This window comes from Pagrus major, chromosome 9 (genome assembly GCF_040436345.1).
Source record: "Pagrus major chromosome 9, Pma_NU_1.0".
Classification (NCBI taxonomy): domain Eukaryota; kingdom Metazoa; phylum Chordata; class Actinopteri; order Spariformes; family Sparidae; genus Pagrus; species Pagrus major.
In genome coordinates, this window is record NC_133223.1 from 3,227,030 (window position 1) to 3,251,274 (window position 24,245).

The 24,245-nt window shown below is 40.7% G+C and overlaps 1 protein-coding gene across 1 annotated transcript in view; it reads left to right on the forward strand.

Annotated features, from left to right (window-relative positions):
- The first annotated feature begins 215 nt into the window (after nt 1-215).
- The window catches only part of frzb (frizzled related protein), a 54,425-nt gene continuing 30,395 nt past the window's right edge, over nt 216-24,245 (forward strand). The window contains exons 1-2 of the mRNA XM_073473056.1: nt 216-546; nt 23,483-23,731. Coding sequence (XP_073329157.1) covers nt 342-546; nt 23,483-23,731 — 454 coding nt within the window. The 5' untranslated portion in view covers nt 216-341. The remainder of the gene's footprint in view (nt 547-23,482; nt 23,732-24,245) is intronic.

The following is a 24,245-nucleotide window of genomic DNA, read 5'->3' on the forward strand; positions in this document are numbered from 1 at the left end:
AAATGAGAGCCGAAGGGAGAGCAAAAAAAGAAGAGGCGGAGGAGGAGGAGGAGGAGGAGGAGGAGAGGAAAGAGGTTAGATGAGAAATGCAGAGGAGGGGAGTTGTAGAGATGGAGGGATATAGGAAGAGGAGGAGGTGGAAGTCTGAATAAGAAAGCAGCTGACCCCTCCCGCTTCCTCGAGCTGCCCGCAGACGGGACAGCAGAAGCAGCAGTAGAAGAAGAAGAGCACTAATCAGCAGCAAAATCACGTCATTATTTGGATTTCACTTAATGTGAATGACCGACACTTCACCAACAGCGCTGCCGTGACTTCAGTGTCCTCTCTCTGAACCGACCGTTATGCTCTCCCCGGGACTCTCCGTGTCTCTGCTGGCCGTGTCCTGTGCGCTGTGGCCGGTTGTTGTCCGGGCGGCGTCCTGTGAGTCGGTGCGGATCCCTCTGTGCCGGTCCATGCCGTGGAACATGACCAAGATGCCGAACCACCTCCACCACAGCACGCAGGACAACGCAGTGCTGGCCATCGAGCAGTTCGAAGGACTGCTGGGTGAGTTACTGTCAGTGTGTTCGCTAATTACCCCGCTAATTAATTATTTAATTGACTTTAACTAAGCCTAATTAATTGAAATGACTGACCAACTCGTACACAGACAACGTTGTATAAAATTCAGCTCAAGCTAATTATTTAGGTTGGTCTTACTTAAGCATTCCAGATCATTTTCTGTTGTGATTTATTTTTCCTTCGACCATTTTTCCTCCTGTGCACAGTCTGAGGTTTACAGCCTATTTCACACGTTTGTTAGGCTTGTTGGTATTTATCGGCCAATAAGGCAATTTAAAGTGCTTTGCATAAGACATAGACAGGCGATAAGAAAATAAACACGAGACAAAATGAGTAGACAGTAAACAAATATAACACATTTAAGTCATTGATGTCAATTAATTGACAGAAAATGTAGTAGTTGCTTCATCAATTAGTTGTTTTAATCATTTTTAAGGCAAAAATGTCAAATAGTGTAATAGACTAATAAAATTATTTTAAGTGCCTCCTGCACCAGTGTCACTTACAGGCATCATTTGAAGCATCAGATCTGCAAACTGAAAATGTATTCCAAATTTATATATTAATATATGTTTATATATTAATATATGTTTATATATATATATATATATATATATATATATATATATATATATATATATATATATATATATACACATATATATAATCTTTTAATGAATTAGTTTATCAAAAGAAAATACTATTATTACTATTACTACTAAAAACTCCAAACATTCTTTGGTTTCAGCTTCTCAAAATTGAGGGTTTGCTGTTTTTCTCTTTTTTATATCGCCATAAACTGAGGCATGCCATCATCTTGTTTCAAAGACATCAGACAGCAATGTTTACAGTGTCTGATTACCATTATTATTCTTTTTATTGGTTATCGACATCAGAACTGTAACATTGTATTCATTTTGGGGCTGAGCATGGGGCAGTTAAGCTGAGCAGAAAGCTAATGTGCCTGTAGCTTAATAATACAGGCAGTCTAATAATCCTTCTTGCACTGCCAGGTCATGGGTAAGTTTTTCCACACCCTGTCTAGCAGTGATGCAGAGTTGTACTTTAGTACCATGCTACATCACAGGTGGGTGTGGTCATATCTACAACAAGACCTAAAACCTAAAACACTTAAAATGGTAAGGCTTCGTCAGTTGTGGTTTTAACCATACCAAGCTGTGATGTCATATTGTTTTATGGTGCAACAATACATCTCTGCTGCACAGGGTGTGGAAAGTGTCACCATGAGTTGATAGCCCAATCAGGATCGTGAAACTGGGTGCAGTTACTCTTTCAGTATAAATGTTCAAATGTGACATTTCAGTGCTGCAAGCACCACATATCCATTTTATCAGAGTTGAGGCAGAATTCTTAGCGATATCTCAAAACTTGGACAATTACAAAAACAAATGGTAATGATTTATATTAAGCTTCTTATAGTAAGTGTGAGGTAATGGGTAATAAGGCCCTTATATAGGTCATTGTAAGATGCTTATTAACATTTCTATGTTATAGAATTAATTAATCCTAACAGCCATTTTAGCTACAAAAAAGCATGGTTAAGTGCTAACCTTAGCTCCTAGTAAATGCATGATAAAGTATGTGTTAATCTTACTTAAGGAACAAAAAAGCTTCGTAAAAGTTAACAACAACAAAATGAGTAAGTTAGGCTGGGCTCAGACTACAGGAGTCATAAAATCCTGAAAAACTGATTTTGAAATCAGGTTGCATTACGCACATAAGGAGAATGCTCACAGATGTTCTTCTCTCACAGTACAATATTTGAAAATAATGTACACAAATGGAGACCGGCACAACAAGTTGCTGTTGTAACTTTAATATTTTGCACTGAGAAAAACAAAAGCAGAAGAAAAGAGTCTGGTAGAGAAAATGTTTGGGGAGACGCAAAAAAAGTTGTTTATTCTTAAGCGAGAATGGAAAGTGAGATTTTTTTTATGTCAACAGTAGTATGCTAAGTAACATGAGGATGCTAGGAGGCTTAAGATTGGCTCTGTAGACCCCTCACATTACAAGACAATCTGGGTTGAACATTTGGGCCGACCAAGATTTCTCCTTTGATTGTCAGGAGGGGCGAATCAGTATTAAATTGGCCCGAAATTCCTGTAGTCTGAGTTCTGATTTAGCTAAACTCAATAAATGTGTTTGGAATGGTATATAAACAATTGTATAAAACGCATAAGGCTTTTATTACCGTTCTTAAGCAGTCTTTGAACAGTTAACAACTTTCTTATAACTGCTTAATTGTCTTATAAATTAATCTCACATATATAGTGCTATTAAATCAATACTTATGTAGCCTAACTGATACATAATAATGTTAATAACTATCTTTTAACGACTCAGAAGGGCCTTATTACCTGTTCAGTAGCACTTATTGTGGTACCCTTATTCTCTTCTTGTTTATTATCTACATGGGGAATGAAACAGTTTGTTAATGGAGCAGAGCTTGATCTGCTCTGATCCCTTCAGACTGAACGGCAGGAAACCATAAACCATCCGTTCACTTAGAGATCATGGTAACAATTTTTGTGGAAACCATCATTCTGATTAAGTTTACTTAGAAAAGGAAGAAATTGGCTACTGCAACAGCAGTCAGGGACGAAGCAGCCATATTTTGAAGAGCTGGCCAGAGTTACAGCCCACTGTTGGTTTCTGGTTTGACTGTAGCCCTGATCCAAGATGCTGCCCTGGTTGGTTACTGGAGGAAGCCGAACATTAAAGTCACACCAGCATTCATAACATTTGTTACAAACTCCTGTTTGAAATTGTCTTTGAGCACTAACTCAAAAACAAATGTATGAACATCAGATAAATATGAATGTTGTTCAGACTTAGTACCTTCACAGACCTATTTACGTTAAGTGAACCTCACTAGCCAGCTGACTGTCGAATACTGGGAATTGAGATCTTGGTTTTTCCCGGGAATTGTTGCCAAAATCTGTATCATTTCACCAAACACTAAATATCATTAGTCAAAATTAATCCAATTCAGTTCATTATAGTGCCAAGACAATACTGTTGGGTTAAGTACCAAGACTCTAATATGTTATAATATAGCCTATGTGTATTAGGGCTGTAACTAACCATTGTGTTCATTATAGATCAATCTGCTGATGATTAACTTAATTTACCATTAAGTCATTAAAATAGAAAAAAGAGAAAAAGTGGCCATCGCAATCTCCTCATGCCAAAGGTGATATTATTAAAGGTCTCCCTCTGTCTGACCAACTGTCTAAAACCTTAAAATATTTAATTACTAGACAGACAGACTAATCATTTGTTAAATAGTTGATGATTCATTTTCTTAGGTCGATTGACTGATTAAAAAAGCTATCAAATAATGGATCAATTGCTGCAGCTCTAATGTGTATCCTTTGCAGTTTTAAATATCATATGCAAATTGGTTTATCCAACTTAAATTGTATTCTGTGACAGTTTTAAGGCGAGGCAAAACAAGTTACTTATATAGCAGAGCACCATCCAGACACAAGGCAATTCAAAGTTCTTTTCAGAGACAGAAATGCAGTAAAAATAAGACATTAAGAAAATGCATTTTAAAGACAATAAAACAAAAAGCTAAATAAAAAAGTGACAGACTAAAAAGAAGAAAAGAAGATATATCTAATTATTTGAAAGCCACGGTATACAGTAATGTTTTAAGCCCTGATTTTAATGAGCAGACAGTTTAGCAAACCTCAGCTATTCTGTAGTGTTGTGATTTGTGCTGTGGTGTCTGTGGTGTAAACATAAATGGTTCAGACGGTGCCATCCAAGTTACAAGCCAACTGCATAGTGGCATTCACAAGGGGAGTATCAAGTGTCAAAGATTACCCCATGTCACAAATAAATAAGCAAACTGGAATCAAAGTTTACATTTTTAAATTATTCACAGTTCTATTTTTAAAATCAAACTTAATGTATGCAGAGTAATCAATTTAGTATTACGGGAAAAGCTTCAACCTTTCACTCAGTGTAGATCACAGCTAACAATATATCACTGTGTCAATATCATACCTTCACACTTCTTCACACCTCCTTCATCCATTATCATGCCCAGTTTCCTCCTCCATCTCACTCAGGTCTTTTCACAACTGCTTCCAACTAAGACAAGACAAAAATAAAGACCAAATCACAATCAGTGTAGCTTCTACTCACAACCCTGCCTCTTAACTACAGAGTAATAAAAGTTTTTTTTAAATTTCATCACTTTTATCTCATTTTTAAACAATGAAAGTCGAGCCCTATGTAGGCTACTCACCATAGGCTTATGCACACACAGTTTTACAATGCAAGGAATGTGTGTCCACTGGGTTTTCTCTTGCAATTCAGTGATTTCAAGGCTCCCTTAAGACCTGAAACTGCTGATGTTGTATAGGCAACACAACTGTTAACTGTTACTATGCAGTTGTTCACCAAACAATACAAACACAGTTAAGCAAATAGGCTAACACCTCAAGTGTATAGTCATAACATACATCATTAGAAAGCTTAAATTCTTGTGATTTGGTTCATGAAAACCATTTCAAGATAAAACTACATCAGGCAGATATAATCAACAAACAAACAAACTAGCTGACAAACATGTGTTTAACTCACTGATGGAGCATCAGGGTGTTTCAGTAGTGTATCAAAATAGAGCTATCTTCTCTTATTCCCATATGTCAGAAGAGCCAATTCAGTAAAATATTTATTCCAAAACACAGATTTCCGTGGATAAATGTTGAAAAATAGCGAAACAAACTGCGATCACGAATGCTTTTTCATGCTTTTATCACTCAAAAAACAGCAATTTTGTAAACAGAAATGCCATTAAATTGCAATACCGAGTTAAGTAAGCTAGCTGCTGACCTTTTGAACTATGGATTAACACCTCATTTGACCATCAGGAACATATATGCCCACCCTGTGGTGTACAACAGCCAATGAGTGATTTCATAGACAGGAGACCCACTCCCTCTTCCATCCCCTCTCTTCTGAGCCACTTACACACCAGCGCCAAGATGAGTGATGTGTTTTTGGATAATTTTACATAAATTTCCAGGGATTGTAACATGTAAAGCTCTCGAAATAAGGGGACATTTTTTTACAAAATAATGTTGCAGGAGTGCTTTTTATGTAAGCTAATTGATGGCATTCATGAAACATGTTTAAGATTGTCCACCCTAATAACTAGTCTTGGTTATTTATACAACTTATTAAATGCTTATATAACATAATATTAGGCTGCAAATAACACATTACAAAAAGTAATTTTAGCTGAGACACACTGCCAAATGGTCTTTGGCATGGATGGGGTCTCTGAAGTTTCTTTTGTCTTTACCAACATCCTCTTTGACGATCACCATTATAATTGATGTTAATCCCTATCATCTTTGAAGAATTAGGTAAAGCCGTATACTTCTGGGTTTCTCTGTCTGTTTATTTGTTTCTCTGTAAAACGTACAGCAGTAACAGGTCATCAATATCCTTTTTCATAAGTAACCATAGCTTGAGCGAGCAGCGTGTTCTTGGTGTCACTGTTTCAGAAAGTTATCATTCATTAGTGTGAATGCTCACTCGTTATCGTTATATCTATCACTATTGTGATTGTTCTGGGTGTGGATAGCCCTTAAAACACTACAGATATGGTAGCAGCTAAATGAGGCTGTGCTTGGGCACAGTGGTGCTTTGAGCTGAATGCTAACATCAGCACACTACATGCTCTGAACGACAATGCTAACATGTGGATGTTCAGCAGGTATAGCATGTTAATATGCTAACATTTGCTAACTGGCACTAAAAAGAGAGAGGGGAAGTCAGGGGATCACTGAATGTGATTCACCCTCTGGGGTTTATAATGGTCTGTACTAGGGGTGTCACGATTCTCCAAATCCTCGATTCGATTTGATTTTCGATTTTAGGGTCATGATTCGATTCGATTCTCGATTTTTTTCTTTTTCTTACAGCACAGACGCCTATGCTATTTTCAGACTAGTCTAGTCTACGATCATTGGTTTTATTCATCAAATTTTGTACAGTAAATCTTATTTCAAAAGTTGGGCTACATGTAAGTGATGCAATTTCCATAATGTATCACATTAGGCAGGGATGGTTGTAATTTGTCTGTCCAGTTTCCATTCTAGTACCGCTTCCTTTAGCACTTCTGCCAGATTATCACTTGTGTGCAGGGGTGAAAGTAGATTTAAATTCTTGCCGGTACTATTACCAAAACCTTCATTGCCTCATATTGTTCTCTCTCTCGCTTCATGCATTTTAAAAACAGCAAAGTCAAAACCCAAACAAATAAAAACATTTCAATATTTTACTGTAGGCTACCTGTGTGGAGTAGGCAGACATTAGAAACACTTGACAATATGATAAAATATTTATTTTAATTATTAAGGTGCTGGCATGTATGAAACATTGATAAACATCCAGAATACTTTCTGCCGTGAACACGACTGATATTCAATAAACATAAAAATTGGAACATTTTAAAGTGTCTCTTTTAACAGGCTTATGTGAAAATTTCATAACTTGAAACATTTTCAACATCCTCATTTCATACCTGAACAGTTAACAAGTCTCTGTCTTTGGACTTTCTGACATACTAAGTATCACATAAATGATTAAGAATAGATGGTCATGAGCAAAAACTCAAAGTGGATCTACCCCTCATCAAAATACATCACCTAAAAGATTTTCCACAGAGGCCATCCCCATAGCAACCGCTCTGTTTCGGAAGTAGACGCGCATGCGCATTCACGTACTGCTGAGCGAAATCTGGTCGTTCGCTCATAAGCAATTTTTTTTCGAGTTGTTCTGTGTCGTTGAAATTGAATATAATAACATGAAACACAACTGTTTACTCTCCTACTGATTTTAATTGGGACATTTTACAACGAACGGAAAGACTTTAAACGTAGTGCACGTTTCGAAGGCTGGGCGCAGAGGAGCCCACCGGGCTCTCTCCGAGGGGAGGGGGAGAGAAGCAGGGCAAGAGCCGTGAGGAAGAGAGGGAGATGTACGGCCAAGGCTCCGTCCAGCATGGACTCAGCACAGACAGTTCAGAAACAATTCGGAATGAGTTAAAAGCAATTTATAAACAGACATAGTAGTGTTCAAGACTGCATATTGCTAGCGGATCTATTTTCTGACCCAAAGTGCGGCCGTGACTGGTTCTGAATGAGGGCTTCAGCAGGCAGCCGCTCTCCCCCCCTCTTCCTGGTACTGCGTACCGCCACTGAATCTTTTAGTGGTACGCAGTACCGGACCGTACCGGCTTACTTTCACCCCTGCTTGTGTGTGCTTCATAGATGGGGCGAGTTTGAAGGACTGGACTTTCAATCTCCCAATCTTTATTGACGTAGTGCGCTGTGACGGTGATGTAACTCTCAGTTGCTCTTGAGGTCCAGCCATCTGTTGTTAAGGCAACTAACTCTGCATTGCTCAGACCCCTCACAACTTTTTCTTTAACGTCTTCATACATGGAGGGAACCACTTTTGTTGTAAGATGCGACCTGCTGGGCATACTGTAGCGTGGCTCAAGTACGCTAATTAAATGTTTAAATCCCGTGTTTTCCACCACCGAGTAAGGCTGCAGGTCTGCTGCTATAAATAGCCCTATAGCGCTAGTTATAGCTTTTGCGCGAGCTGAGGTCTGTGGAAGTTTTATTGCAAACGAGGATTGAATAGTTGGCTGGACCAGTGATGGTGCTTTCCCAGCTGTCAAATCTACATCTTTGTGATGCCGGCGAATGTGTCCTGCCATGTTCGTAGTGTTTCCCGTGGCCGGGTATGGTACACGCGCATAGCATATCTTACACACTGTGGTCTTCTTGTCAACAACGCGAACGTCGTCGACATAACTCACCGGGAACGCAAAGTATTTCCATACATGTGATTTAAGAGAAGCAGGAGCTGCTTCAAGCTCCGGTGCCGCGTCTCCTCCTTTATCTGCACTCGCCATCGTGTCATAACCTGCAGGATAGGTAACTAGCGGCGTCGGCTACAATGTGCTGCGTCATTTGCGTAACTTTGCGTAGTGTGCGTAGCTTTGTACACGGGGAGGGGGGGGATCGTCGATCCTCTCTTTGACTTCGATGCTCGAGATCGTGACGTAATTTCGATCGATTTCGATAAAAAATCGAAATCGTGACACCCCTAGTCTGTACAGAATTGCTTAGCTGTCCATCCAATAGCAGTTTAGATATTTAAATCTGGACCAAAGCAGTAAACCATCCATTCAGCCATGGTGCTTGCATGATAAAACTTAGTGTATGTTTGAGGTTAAAAAGTAAAGTAAATTCAGTGAATATTGATTATTCGGCAGCAGCAAGAAGAATCCCCCCATGAGTCCAGCCACCAGAGCTGCATGATATGGTGAAAAAGTGATATTGCGATTATTTTTGACAGATACTGAGATATAATTCATGATTAATATGGATGATTACATTTTACATTACTATTTTCAATGTCATTGAAAAACTAGTAAAATCATGATGATGTGGCATTTCTCCCGGTCTCTGCCAAACAAACATGTTTTATTACATCTGGAGAACAAGCTTTGTAGGCCAGAGCATCTCGCAGCACTACAAAATTTCATTAAAACACTGTTTTGTGACATATTTTACCTTTATAAAATAATTGCAGTTCTTGCGATTTGGATATTGCACATAGTCATATTGCGATTTCAATTATTTTGCAATTTTATTGTGAAGCCCTACCAGCTACCGGTGGTGGTGGTGGTTGTTGATGACTCTTCTGAGACAGAAAGGCTGATGAAACGATGAAGCTGGTGAATCTGCGAATACTGGGCAGTGATGGGGAGGTGGAGGTGGAGGAGGTGCGCAAAACCGCAGCATGAATGAACTAGAGCCATAGACCAACAAAAAGCTGGTCAAAAGTCAAAAGTGCAGTCTGTTTCCTGCTATTTAAAGGACGCATTAGATGCACCTACACAGGCAGGTTCACACCGTTCATAAACTCTGATTTTATGATTTAAGAGGCTGCTTTCAGTTATTTTAAACATTTCCATGAATATACTAATGTCACTGTAACAAATATCATGGCTTATTTAACCAACAAAACTAAAAGCTGTAGTTCTGTAAGTGCTGTATTGTAGGCAACTGGACTTGTTTCAGTTTCTTGAAGACGTTTCACCTCTCATCCAAGAGGCTTCTTCGGTAAACTAACTAACTGGAGGGCCGGTTGGCTGGTTGGGTCAACGACCCACAAGTGGCCCTAATGACTCTGTAAGGACACTCCCACACAGAGTTTGAAAGCCTGCAAACTCCCCTCCAGTCAGTTAGAACTGAAGAAGCCTCTTGGATGAGAGGTGAAACATCTTCATGAAATTGAGACAAGCCCAGTTGCCTACGATACAGCACTAAGAATTACCATGACCTGGATGTAGTGCTGTGCGATATGGACAAAATTTTATATCTTGATATAGCTAATTTTATATCCCGATAACGATATATATCCCAATATAGTATTTTTTCTTAGAATTATTTATATATATATATATATTCAAATCAATCACATCTTAGCACTATTTTTGATAACCATGTGAATGAAAGGCAAATGAATGGCACTTTCTCCTTTTATTCGTGACTTTTTGCAGGACTGTCACAACAAATAAGAATTTGTAAACAAAAACTATTCAAAGCTTTTATGTAAATATAAAAAAATAAAGATCTTTTACCAGGTAGGACAGCCAGTAGGCCTTGCAGCTGGGTTCTGCTTCTGTATCCCCGTCTGATGTAACATTACTAGTAACGTTATTTTCGTCTTCCATTGCGCTCTCCTCCATCTCTGCCATGCTGCTTTGCCTCTGTTTACTCCCGGGCGACCGGTGCCGTAAACGAGTCCTTGCGGGTGACGTAAAAATGCTACCACAAAGCAGTAGCGTTGCTGCAGTTACATCGCCTTCATACAATGAACTTGTTTTGAACTCAAAATTTGGATATCCAACGGTCATTCCGACGTTGCTAAACAAGTAGCCTACACGTTAAAATTACGATATAAACAGCTGGTTATATCCAACGGTACACATTTTTATATCGCACAGCTCTACCTGGATGACTGAGAACCTTCATCAACATAAAAGTTGTAGTTATAAACTACAAAAAAAAGAGGGAAGGAGTCAGGAGTTTTAAATAATCAATGAAGTTTATCAGCGGTTCCTCGTGCGCAAATGTGCATGTTAATGTAGAGACACCCTTATAGTTTCCACCGGAGGATCGCTTCAGGTAATGTCATTAATATTTTCCTCATTAAGGACGTATTTTTCCTCTCATCCCACCAGTTATTGATCAGGATGATACTTTATCCATCCCGCCTGATTCACGGACTGAGAATCGCGCACACACAGAGGGACGCAGCAGCGCTCCTACTCCTCGATTAAATATCAGTTGATTTTTTCATATGCAATCAAACAGAGCTGTTAATGGGACAGATGATTGTGTAATGGCGGGGCAGAGGGACCAGCAGCTGAGGGTCACATCCTTTTCCCTCAGCGAAAGCGAGTGCTACTGTTCAAGATGTGCCAGGCCCTGGCGCACCTGGCTCTTAAAGGGAATGGGAGACGACACTCGGATTGGTTTGAGTTATGTTCTGCCCAAAACACACCCATGACTAATACAGAGTCTAAATACCACCTCTTTGCACCGTGCACCACACTTGTCACCCGGATTATCCATCGTTAAACTAGCAAAATGGACTTGGACATGCCCTAAACACACTAACGCACTATACTTTAGTTTCAAGTTGCACTATAGACTGTGTAAATAGGGTCCAATGTCTTGAAAACTTGTATCTTGAAGTAAACATGTATGTAACGCTGTGATCCTACCCTCTCACTGAAGTTACATAGTGCAGAAACAAGTGAGAGTGGGGCAGAGTGGCTGTTACAAGACACTGTACCAACAAAATGATTTTGTAGCTGTTATTTTAAGGTAAAAAATTACAAAATATTACTTTAATAGACTGGAGCTGGCAACCCTGTTCTCTATTTGCTGGTAAGATCGGAACAGAACTGGTGTTCAGCTCTGTTATTTAGGATTTTTCCTCCAACAGAAGCTTTTTCTACATACCAGCTGATACACAATATCACAACTGTGTGTTTTTGATAAGTTGAGCTAATATAGCATTCTGTAAATCTGCACGTCCTGTACATACAGTATCTCTGTCTATAAACTGTAATATTTGACACTGAGAATAGTTTTTTTTTTTTTTTTTTTTTTTTCCGTTGATATATCTTCTGTTTCACTGTCTTTATCTTGATGAAGTTACAAAAACATCCCAATCTTATATTCTATTTCATTGACAAAAAGCACGTTCAGTTTCCCAGTTACACCACTGGCCGAAAGAGTGGCCATTATCCCATTATTATTATTTTTTTCCCACAATTCATCACATAAAGACTCTACAGACACACTAAAGACAAAAAAAAAATGGTGGACTTCAGGACTACAGTTGCTGCCAGGAGGAGGTTATGATGACTGGCTTTTCACCACACCTTTGAGTGTAGTCGTGCAGAACAGGTATCTAGTCTTTTGGCTTCAGATATGGTTGGATGACACATGTACGAAAACCAATAAAAACCCTGTAACAAAAACTGTGTGACTTTGCCACATATTCATTTTGAATATCAAATATTTTGGTTTTGGCTGTAGTTTTTCGGCTGTTTTTGTTCATTTTTGCTGATTGCATCAGCTTGTTTTTTAGTCACGCCAGCAGCGGAATGGTAATGTCGATCCGTCCAATGTTATGCCATTTTGTACAAACATCCGTGTTACCCCAGGGCCCAAGACTAGTTTAACTCACTGGTCGCACCTGTGCTTAGGGCTGCCCTGACTACCATGTTTGGGGCTTCAAAGCTTCAGTGGGAATTACCCATGAATATTCAAAGCTTCATTGTTTTTTATGTGTTTATTTTGAGACTACTTAAATGCCACAGAGCAGCTTAATTTCTTTTTTCCTTCTTTTGGTGCAGCTGACCCCATGTCTAATTCCTTTGAATATGGATTTAGACGTAGATTACCATGGCAGTGGTAGAAGCGTCAAAGTATTCAGGTCAGGCCTACAGGTGCCACCAACTGCCTAAGCTGGTCATACCAGCACATTGGTTTTTTTTTTGTTTTGTTTTTTTACACATCTGCCACCTGTTTTCTTTTTCTTTTTTTAAAATTGTATAAACAGCACAGTAATATTACAGTACACCATTAATTTTAGATTTAGTTTACATAAATAGTTTATTGAGGTCTTCTCAGAACATTACAACCAAACTATTATAGTAATCTGTCATAATGACAGTTATCATAATCACTGTTATTTCTGCCTCTTTGTTAAATGACATTTTTATTTGACTGAATGTAGGCCAAAAACATACTGCCCACATGAAAAGCAAAATGTAAATTAGTTTTATGTATTGAAAATGTCAAAAGACCCAACAAAGAAAGTTGATAATATACTAATTTTATCAGCATTTGTGGAAGATGATGAATTGATGAAAATTGATGAAATGTGCCCTACTACTCGTATTAGCCACAGAAATCTAACTCTAACTAGCCAGGAACCCCAAGTTATAGCTGGTTCCCAGGGCTTTACGAAGGAAAAGCTGGCATTATTAATTGAACATAGCTAACACTGTCCTGTCAGTGGCAGATTTTTATTTATTTATTTATTTTTGGCTAAATTACGGTGGCGCTAATCCATGTAATGGATGGTCTCAATCAACAGCAGTATTTCAACGTGCATACATAGACAAAAGAATAGATCCCCCTCCCAACAGCGAGAAATACAGACCAAAGTGAGTGAGAGCATGAAACCAAGTCCACACAAAATGAGCTGTCAGCACCATTTCCAAATTGACCCTATTATTTAAATTGTATTCAAATTTACCATTGACGTTTTCGAGGGCTGCCCTGAATACAACTTTTTTGGGCTGTGAAGCCTGATGAGAATTAACTGTGAATATTCAAAACTTCGACATTACTTTGCTATTATTGTAATCATAAGTCTAATGAGAGACACAGACTGGCCCTAACATTTGAGGGCTGACCTAAGTGCCCTCAAATTTGAGGGCCGTAATGTTGACATTGGTGGTTTATGGTTCAAAGACGACGTATCCTAATGTCTTTGGTTATCCCCTGACTTTTCCTTTAGCTCCACCATGAAGTTGACATTTATGGTTTTGAGTGAAATATCTCAATATTGGATGGATTTCCTTTACATTTCAGACAGTAGTGTCCTCACAGGATGAATTGAAATACATTTGGTGATTTCTCTAGGTCTGGTCGATAAAATTTGATGATTCTTGTCATCAGTCAAGAAGACTCTGAGTCAACTCACATTTTGTCAGTTGAATCAATGCACATTTTTTAGCTGTGTAATTGTACACAGAATAATGCAGAGGCAACAGCATGGCAAGCTGAAAACTGTGACGATTGGAAATGTCTGAGATCACTGGAGGAGACTGGCTTAAGCTGGGAGACATGGAAGGTAGGGTGCACAGGCAACGAAGCTGGGAGCTTCAGACAGACAACAGATGGGTTAATAATTTTCACGACTTCAAATGGACCAACGTTATGGGGAGCCAGCTTATGTGAGTTAACTTGGAGGGGTAGATCGCGGGAAGAGAGCCAAACCTTCTGTCAAGGCTGGTACAGGGTAGCTGGGGAGTAATGTTGATCCGCCAAGTGTTGGTTCCGGGCAGAGGAGTGAGAGAGAGCAGCTCGGGTGATCAACCAGACTTCCTGACACCGGTCGATGTGGGCTTGGACCAGCAATGTCTACCTCCTGGACGAGGAAAGGGGGGTGCTGAAAGCCGTTGCCATAAATGGAGACATACCTGTGCCCAAGCAGGTTAGGTAGTTGTGTGCACATTCATGGCAGGTGGGAACTCTAGGAGGAACGGTGATGGGCGGTCTCCAAATCCTGATTAGCCCACTCTGGTTGGCTGTTGGACTGGGGATGGTATCCAGAAGTCAGACTGGATGCTGCGCCCAGGGCCTGCCAGAACACCTGCCAAACATGAGAGGAGAACTGTGGTCAGTTCTCCTCTCATGTTTGGCAGGTGTTCTGGCAGGCACTGTAGGAGTGGAGGAGGTGGCAGGTGTTCTGGCAGGCACTGTAGGAGTGGAGGAGGTGGACCAGTTAATATGAGGGTTATGGAGACAGGGGAGACCTAGCACGACAGGAAATGTGTAAGGAGGGATCAAAAAAACTGGCTTTGTTCTTGATGATTACCAGATATCACCAGAGTCAGGGGAACAGTACAATGTAGGACTGTGGCTAGTAATTTGCCATCTAGTGCATTTACTGTCTTGGGATCCTCCAGGAGCTCCACAGGAATGTTAGTTTGTTCAACCAGAGCCGCGCCTATAAAGCTATTGTCTGCCCCGGAGTCCACCAGGATGTTAAGGAGGAGACTCAGGTGACCACTGGAGTGAAGCAGAGAGATAGATTCGCCGAGAAGAGCTAGGAGAGGAGGGGGTCTGGCTCACCAGTGTCATCCAAGACAAGCAGAGGGAGCTCTGGCGTGTGCTGTGGGCCGTGGTGTGGGATGTAGCTCAGAGGGTTGGAGGGTAGGAGGTTGAGGCGAGGGGGAAGCAAACTTACCGGTCCTAACTGTTCTCTCTCTGTTTCTCTCTCTGAGTCTACTGTCAACTTGAATACCTAGAGAGATTAAATCTTCTAGGGACTCAAATAAATCTCGAGTTGCTAGCTCATCCTGCAAATCATCATTTAACCCCCATATAAATACCCTTGTAAGTGCCTGCTCATTCCACCTACTCTCTGTGGCTAAAATAGTCTACAAAGTATGATGCAGCTGACTGGGAAGACTGACGTAAAGCTAACAGGTGATTATGCCTCAGGGCCCTGTACTGGGTGGTCAAATACCTTACGCATTTCACAAACAAAAGTAGAAAAGGAGTCAAGGATAGCTGATCTACTCTCCCACAATGCTGTTCCCCATTGAGCTGCCTTACCCCTCAAAAGATGAATTATATATGCCATGTGTGACTTATCAGTGGGATAGCTGGAGGGTTGTTGATCAAACACTAAGGAGACTTGTTGATGAAGTTTCTCAGACATCCAGGTCATGGTAAATCTAGGTGCTGTATTGTAAGCAACTGGACTTGTTTCAGTTTCTTGAAGACGTTTCACCTCTCGTCCAAGAGGCTTCTTCAGTTCTCACTTACTGGAGGGGAGCCTGCCAACTCCTCTCCAGTTAGTTAGAACTGAAGAAGCCACTTGTGCTCAGATAGAGGAACAAAGGGCTCTTTAGACAGAGCGAAAAAGGTTGGTTACTTACAGATGCCGGGGTAGCTGGAGAGGGCGGAGGTTGTGAATTTGGTAAAGCTGAGCTGGTTGACGTTGGTGCTGAGTTCGCGGAGGGTACCCATAACCTGCCGGAGAATCTGGTCATGCCAGCCGACTAGTATTCTTTGTGCACTCAGAGCTTGTTGAAGGTTGTCTGGATCTGCTGGGTCCATATCTTGGCCAGATTGCCCTGTGATTATTGGAAATGTCTTTGCAGGACCCAAGAGAGGACAACCAGACTGGGAAGGGTTTTATTAACAAAAAGTCAGAATGTAGTGCAAGTCTTGAGTTAGCTGGCAGAGGTAGAGTTGCAGGGAGGCTCTAAGAGCAGAGGGGTTACTTGAGGTAAAGCACTGGTGAACGCAGAGGATTGTGGTGGCTGGCATTTTGGCTGTGCTGTGGCTCTCCCGAGGCTCGAGTGAGACTTGGGTGGATTGGCTCAGAGTGGAGGCTGAGGTTGAGGTGCGTAGGCTGGAGGCTTGGTGGCTTGAGAGGCGTAGTTTGCGGATGACGCCAATACTGGGGAGGCCAAGAAAAAAGGGTTAGGTTGAAGAGCAAAAATACAAGTAAGCAACAATCTAAATAGAGGCTTGAAGGTTAGATCTACCATGTAGTAGAGTCGAAAACAATCTGGCAACGAATGAAGTATTTAAGCTGGAGTGATGATGAATTTCGCTGCAGGTGTGTGAGGCAGCAGCTCCAGCCTTCCAGGAAGCATACCCAGCCTCCGACACACATCTGAAACACACACAGGCAGAAAGCCAAACACCAAGCACGGAGAGAATCCACACCAGAACTCGAAATCATGACAAAAACTTTACAAACTTAGTCTCAAAATGAGGTAGTAGGGCTGTCAAAATTGACCAAAAATGACATTTGACTATTTTCTAAGAAAACAGAAGACATACTGTAGGTTAGGTTTATATCTTGTCTGTTTACCCTGACTCCAGATATGTACATTGATGATGACAAGGAAATGGCATTGTTGTACTCGCATATATATATATATATATATATATTATATCTATGGTTAAGCACATATTCATACAAAACTGGAGTTACATCCAGTCAGTATCTACTCCTGTCAATTGACCTGACTAATCCCGGCCCAAACCTCAACATCATTTCTAAAGCTTTGTCCGAACCCAGCCTGGCCCATCAGGTCCTGACAGGTACAGACTCTTTCTAATGGGTCCGGGTCGGGTATCCATGTTGTAGTTCAAACCATTTGAACCACCATTATTACTCAATACTTGCCAGTGAGGATAAATTTGAATATTTGTATCCTTTTCCACGATCTTACTATATTAACTATAACTATAAACTACGTTTTCCTAACATATGTTGATTCATAGTTTTATTGATCTAAACATGTTGTAGCATTTCCCAGCTACCGCGAGTCCTCTCAGAGACCACACACACACACAGGGATCTGGGTTTAAGCCCTTTTTATTGCTCAACCCTCAGGCAATACAACGCTACGGTCAGGGGGAACCGAACGTGGCTCGTGCGTCTCGTCGTCCCTCTCTCTTATAGCTTCCCCCTTCTGTTCTCCGCAGCCTCTCCCTGGCATCTCCTCCATTTGAGGTCCAGCTCGCTACTGTATATAAAGGGGAGACAGTGATTACTAATCAAGTGCCAGCCCTGTCAATCGCTCACCTGGCGCTGCTCTCCTGACCCCTCCTCTCGCTCTCCCGCAGCCGCACCTCGACCACTCCCACCTCCACACATGTGTACGCTTATTTTGGTTTCAGTCCATTGGCCAAACATTTCCTTCCTTTTAAAATAAACTAATTATTAATTCTTTGTGGTTATGTTGTACTGCATGGTTTCTGCCTGTTTCAGACACCAGTTAACATACACATACACCTGGCTAAGTGATTTTATCCATTTAGACAGTTATTGGATAAAATTACAACTTGAAGCATTTTTTAAAAAGTAGCTCATGGTGAGTTGACATTCTTGTGTCCATATGGGTTTCTGTGTTCGGTGCGCTCCTTTTATTCTAGCAAATAACTGTTCAAAAATCACTGTAAATTTCATACAGATATTTGAATTGCCGTCATAACATTTACAATTACTGCACAATGAGTTGCTGGATAGCTAACTGCATTCTGTCTTTCAAGATGTTCAAGTTTGTCGTCATAGAAATCAGTATTCTGTGCTGGTAAACTAAACTTTGTGTTTCAAATATCCTTTAATGTAAAGTAGAATGAAATATAAAGATGTGGATAACCTCATTACTGTAATTATATTTCATGATGCATATGATTTTCTTCAATAAATGCATATATCCAAGGGTGGACTGGCAATCTGGCACACAAATCCTGGTGAGCCGCCGCATCATTGGGACGGTCAGATGCTTTCATTTGCACGAAAGTACAACCAGGGAAAGTGGTATATATAGCTGCTAGCTTGACATTTTCTGTAAAGGTTGATACATTTGGAATTTTTAACCCTGTTGATTGATGATAGTAATCGTTAGAAGGGAAGGCATTAGAGGCTCAGGTGTCCAAATGCAAAAGAAATCGACCAACCGCCGCGAGCAGTGTTGATTTGGAGGAGCGGTAAGATTGACGTTTAATTAATTATAGCCTATGGCAGGGCTATTCAATTACAAATTCAGTTGGGCCAAATTTTAAAATGAAATTCGGTAAATAATCATTTTGGTCACATCTTACCCAGGCATATCTCAAAGTGCATAAAAACCAAATGTGCACAGTTGTGGAAATAACATTTGTTTCAGGCAAATCTGAACTTGGCACATTACAAAGTGCATTTAACTGAATAAAAACAGAACTATCAAACATATGAATGAAACTAAATCACACATCTACTACTGCAGTTTGTTTTAAATCACCGCATGTGTGATTAGGAAACTCTTTTCAGTTACACATCCCACATTACCCGCTGACTTTCTCAATGGGAAAAGTGACATTTTTTGTTCTGAACAAGAGCAGTAATTTTTGGCTCATAAGATAAGAGTGCTCTCAGCCAGGGAACAGCGAGTGCTGCTTTTTATTGAGTTCATGTGTGAAAAGCTTGATTCACATGTGTATGTTGATCCAAACATACTGACCACGTGGATGGCTACTTTTTGAATGTTGGGGAACTGGTGCCTGTTGACATCACTCCAAAACTTCACAGGTCCCTTTGTACAAAGCTCTTGTGCCATAGTTAGGGACAACTGCAAGTCCACAAGTTCCAGTATGAATTTCCCCTCGTCTATGGAGGGGACCACCTCCTTTGCTCTGGTGGATATGTCCCCTGCTGTTGCAACAGTGAAAGGGTCCCTGGCAAAGCCCATTACTTCTTTGGCCAGAGTAAATCTATCCAATCGACTGGCAAAATTCTCTTTCAACATCACAATGAAATCTGTCATCACATCCGTGATATGTGCCGGGGATGAGATGCTTTTGCGTAGCGTCGGAAAATGCAGCATTCTGCCGGTGCTCAAGTCTGACACTTTTGTCTCTGCCCTGTAGTCCCACATTTAAGTCATTCAGGTGTTTGAATATGTCATACAGAAAGCAGACATCGGCCATGAAGTTGTCATCCAGTATGTGTTTCAAGTGTGCTTCCGGCCTTTTTTTGCTTGTTGCTGTGGAGGAAAGTTGTAATCTCCTCTCTGAGATCACAGAAACGCTCCAGTGCTTTACCTTTGGACAGCCACCTGACGTCATTATGCAAAAGCAGGTCGTGGTGCTCAGCAGACATTTCTGACAGCAGCTTGCGGAATAGGCAATGTTGGAGGCTTGATGTGGAACGAATGAAATTAATTGTAGTCATCACACTGTCCATTGTCGTTTTAAACTCCCCACTAAGTTTCGCACACAACACCGTCTGATGCATGATGCAGTGTAAGGATGTTATCTGGGGTGCAACAGCGGACCAACGTTCTGCCAATCCATTTATTTTACCTGCCATGGATGGAGCCCCATCTGTCACAAGCATGGACACACGCTCCATATCCAGGCCATTGTCTTTGAAAAAAGTTGAAATCTTCTCAAAGACTACCTCTCCAGTTGTGTGTCCTTCTAACGGCAGTAAGCCAAGCAGTTCCTCTCGGAAGCATTTGCCGTTAAAAAAAATGGACATATAAGCACAATTGTGCAGTATCAGTTCTGTCCGTGGACTCACCTACTGCCATGGACATGACATCAGCTTTCTTCACTTCATTCAACAGCGTTTCAAATACATCTGTAGCTAGAATTTCAACCCTGAGAATGTTTGACGTGTCTTACATTTTTAATAGCAGATGTCACACTCGTTTTAATTTTGTTGTTGTTTACCCAACGCACTCATGGCAAATTAAACACGAGTTTGGCGTTTGAACTTGATGGTAAAATGAAGTATTTGTCAGTCCAGACAGGGTTAAATCGGCGGTTTTCATTGTCAATTTTACATTTCAGTGTTGAAAAGGACATGTTTTAGACTGGGTATCTTGGCACTACTTCTGACAGACACCGGTAGCCACGCACTGTTGCCAACTCCTCAGTAAGGAAAGTCGCTATTGGCTGTCCTAAAAGTCGCTAGAAGTCGCTAAATGACGTCATCACCTAATTTGGATAACTGGCCATGTGCATTTAATTGTAATGGACGCTGTAGGAGAGAGGAATAACGTCGTGGGAGGGACAAAAAGTGAGTAAAAAAACACCCTTAATATGTTTAGAACTACAAATGAACTTATTTTAGTGCAGTGATTTATTTTAGACAAAGAAAATTTTACATTTACATCTGCCAGCGGGATCAGCCAGCGGCGGCTTCTGGACGCGGAGGGGTGAACTTCTGCAGCTGGGAGGGACTTTTGCTTGAGGACTGGGCCGCCTGTGAGTGCTTTGGGACAGGGGAGGGGCCCACGGCAGAACCAGCTGCTTGTTGAGAAGAGTAAGAACAATATGTGCTTTCACGTCAGTCTCCAAAAGTCTCTAGATTTGTTGCTAGTCGCTTTTTTGAAAAAGAGTCACTAGAGGGGTCTGAAAACTCGCTAAATATAGCAACAAAGTCGCTAAGTTGGCAACACTGTAGACACGCCTCAAAACAACGCGCTGCATTGTTGGTAGACTGTTGCTAGGCTATGCGGAGTGTTGCATTCACGGTCTGAAACACTTGAAATGTCTTGCGAAACGAGTTGCCCTCTACATGTCTTCAATTCAATTCAATTCAGGTGGGCTGGACCACAGGCTGGGCCACTCAGGGGTTGGCTCTGGGCCGCATGTGGCCCGCGGGCCACTAATTCAATAGGCCTGGCCTATGGGCTCTATGTTTGAGCAGAACAAATCAAACAAATGTGTTTGAGCTTACAAAATGACCCCACTGACAGACAAGTTGGTATTAGCCTACTGTTTAATGCTTATTGATGCGTTTAACAAGTTTCCTTTTCAGTGCCTAATGAAATGTGTCCTGGAATACAGGTAGACTTTCCAAACTTTCCATTCCAAAACCCAGACTTGACTTTCAGAAACACCTGCCATTTTAAGACTAGCAACCAGCAAGTACTACGGTGCTGAAGCTAGTGGGATATGCTATGTCCTTTAGAGTCTGTAAGCCTATGTATTTAAAATGTATGAATAAATCCAAATAATGCAATGATCTTATTTAAGATTGTCTAAAAGTCACGTTTCTTTTTAACACGCATTCATATAGAAATAACAAGATAAATATAATAATAATAATAATAATAATAATAATAAATTGCGGTTCTACATTAAATGTTGTACAGTATGTTGCAGGTCTATATTGAGTACCTCTGTAGTATGATCATACTTGTTGTCTAGTACATGATAGGACAGCTTCATTGTATTTATTTTAGGACATCAATGTGCTCTTTAATATAAATAGGATTATTTATTTTAGGGCATTTTGTAGGAAAGATAATGGGCGGAATTTCCCTCCCATTCCACCCCTGCATATACTGTAGCTATTGGCTGAACTTAGAGCTCAGCTGAAGCCAGAGGAGTGTAGAGAGAAAGTGGAAAGGCAGTGAGCTTTAACCATAAAAATGTCCTAATGAAAGACCCACAGGCCAAAAACCAGGAAGCAGTTTCAGGTCACAAGTTCAAGTATTTCTGTGACTTCATTGTGAAGCTGTGCAGCCAAACCTCAGTACTGCTCTGCAATAAAAACATTGATTGCTCCCCTACACAGTGTTGAACTCTTTCTTATATCATCATGTGTGAAACCTGCAGCGGGATGAAAGTCAGTACAAGTCCTGTATGTGGTTAGCCAGATTACCCTGAATGCACTGTCCCATCTCTGATGCAAGAAAAATGAGCTCTGGTAGAGCTGCACCAAGGCTGATTCTTCAGCAGCAACCCAGGTTCAATTCCAACTCATTGCCCTCTGCTGAATGTCTGGTCCCCTCTCTTTCCTTCCTTGTCTGACAGTCTGTAAGTTTTCCTATCAAATAAAGGCTAAAAGCCCCATAATTACATTTAAAATAGAAAAAAGAACAGTTCAGCAAATAGGAGGAAGTATAAGCTTTACGGACAGTAAATCAGGAAGTTAAATGCTTGCGTTTCTGTTGCTTCTCGCTCACTAAAGATATGAAATTGTGCGGTAGCAAAACTTTGGCTGTAGGATTGCACGCTCTGAATTTTCAATGTTAGAAATTAATGTTTGGCCGATGAAATGTCCATATAATTATTTTACAAGATCAAGGTTGAATGAGCAGCATAAGTTTGACATTTCCTCAACCAACTACTGTACATCTTATTTAGTAACCTACCCTATTTGGGTGATTTATAAGTCCTCAACACAAGGTTCAGTTCACCACAACAAGAAGAGGCATCAGATAATGGTTGACAGCAACAGTATAGTCTTCTTCACTTAGCAGGTGTCCATATAACAGGAACAAATATCAGTGTTGGGAATCTCTTTTAATGTGTGCAAGTCTTCCATTTTCTGAGTTGAAGCTAGTTAACTAAGCTTGCTAGCTCCCATTATTCAAATGTAGTACAAAAGCTGAATGTTGTGAAGTGACTTGTGGATTTGTGTCAACATCCCTACGCTATACAGTTCTGTAGAGTTAAAAAGTGTGAGGAGATGCTCTAAATACTACAATGCCCCAAAGCCATAGCAATCATAGAGAAGCCATAGAGAAGAAACCAGTCAGAGGCCCGAACCGAAGTGATAATGCAATTAAAATGTTTCATTGTTAAATTTGTTAACAGAACACAGTGCCATAATTGTTGAACTTGTCCTAAAATATCCCAGAATGCAAAACTAAATAGATTTAAGCTGCAGGATGTATTGTCTGTTCTCTCTACACTGTAATCTTTAGTGCCTGATGACATGCATTAGTTAGTAGGGTGCCATGGTAGTTGACAGGGCATCTCCCAGTAAAGCCAACTCTTAAATGTCAGTCAACTGCATGGGACACACCCACCCAAGGGGCCTTAAGAATAGACCCTGTTTCTCATATGCACAATAATGTAGTTAAAGTATCATTATAGTTTATAGTTCCTTACACAAAATATTCATTCAGACTATTCTAAAACCACCTCAAGTGATTCAGCTCAAACTGTACCAAAGTATTCACACTGGTTGAATAAAGAAACTGTCCTCTGTCTGTGTTTCCCTGCCTTTTCAGGTACTGGCTGCAGTCCAGATTTGCTGTTCTTCCTGTGTGCCATGTATGCTCCTATCTGCACCATTGATTTCCAGCATGAGCCCATCAAACCTTGTAAGGCTGTGTGCGAGCGGGCCAAGTACGGCTGTGAGCCGGTGATGAAGCGTTACAACCACAGCTGGCCCGACAGCCTGGCCTGCAGCGAGCTGCCACTGTACGACCGTGGAGTCTGCATTTCACCTGAGGCCATCGTCAAGGCAGAGGGACCAGGTATCACTACATTTATATGGCTAATTGTCATTATTAGATTAAATTACTGTTTTTTTTCTCCCAAGGCAGCTGAGGTCTTATTTGTTTCAACAAAACATATTTACTGCTACAGCTCCTGTATTTTGCTGCTGGTGTTGACGTTGGAGTTTTAATCCAACAATTAAACACTCTCAGTCAAAACAAAAGATGTAAGTAGAGTGGGATCATGGGTGTCTTCATTATTATGTAACCCCCGTTCCCAATAAAAATGTATCAGCGTGACTCATGCGGAAATGTTCAAAGATGAGGTAGTGTATTACAGTTTTATTTACATGCTGTTTAGTCTCTTTAATGACTTCCTTCTTTACTCTTTATAGCGACAGCAACCAAACAAAATGCACTGTTACCTTGAATAAATGACAGAATTCTCTGGGTTTGAACATTGTTGGAAACATTTAGGATATGTAAGTACACAACTCAACAAAATATATATCAAGCATCTAGTTGTTTTTAGACGTTTGAGTGCAGAAATCTT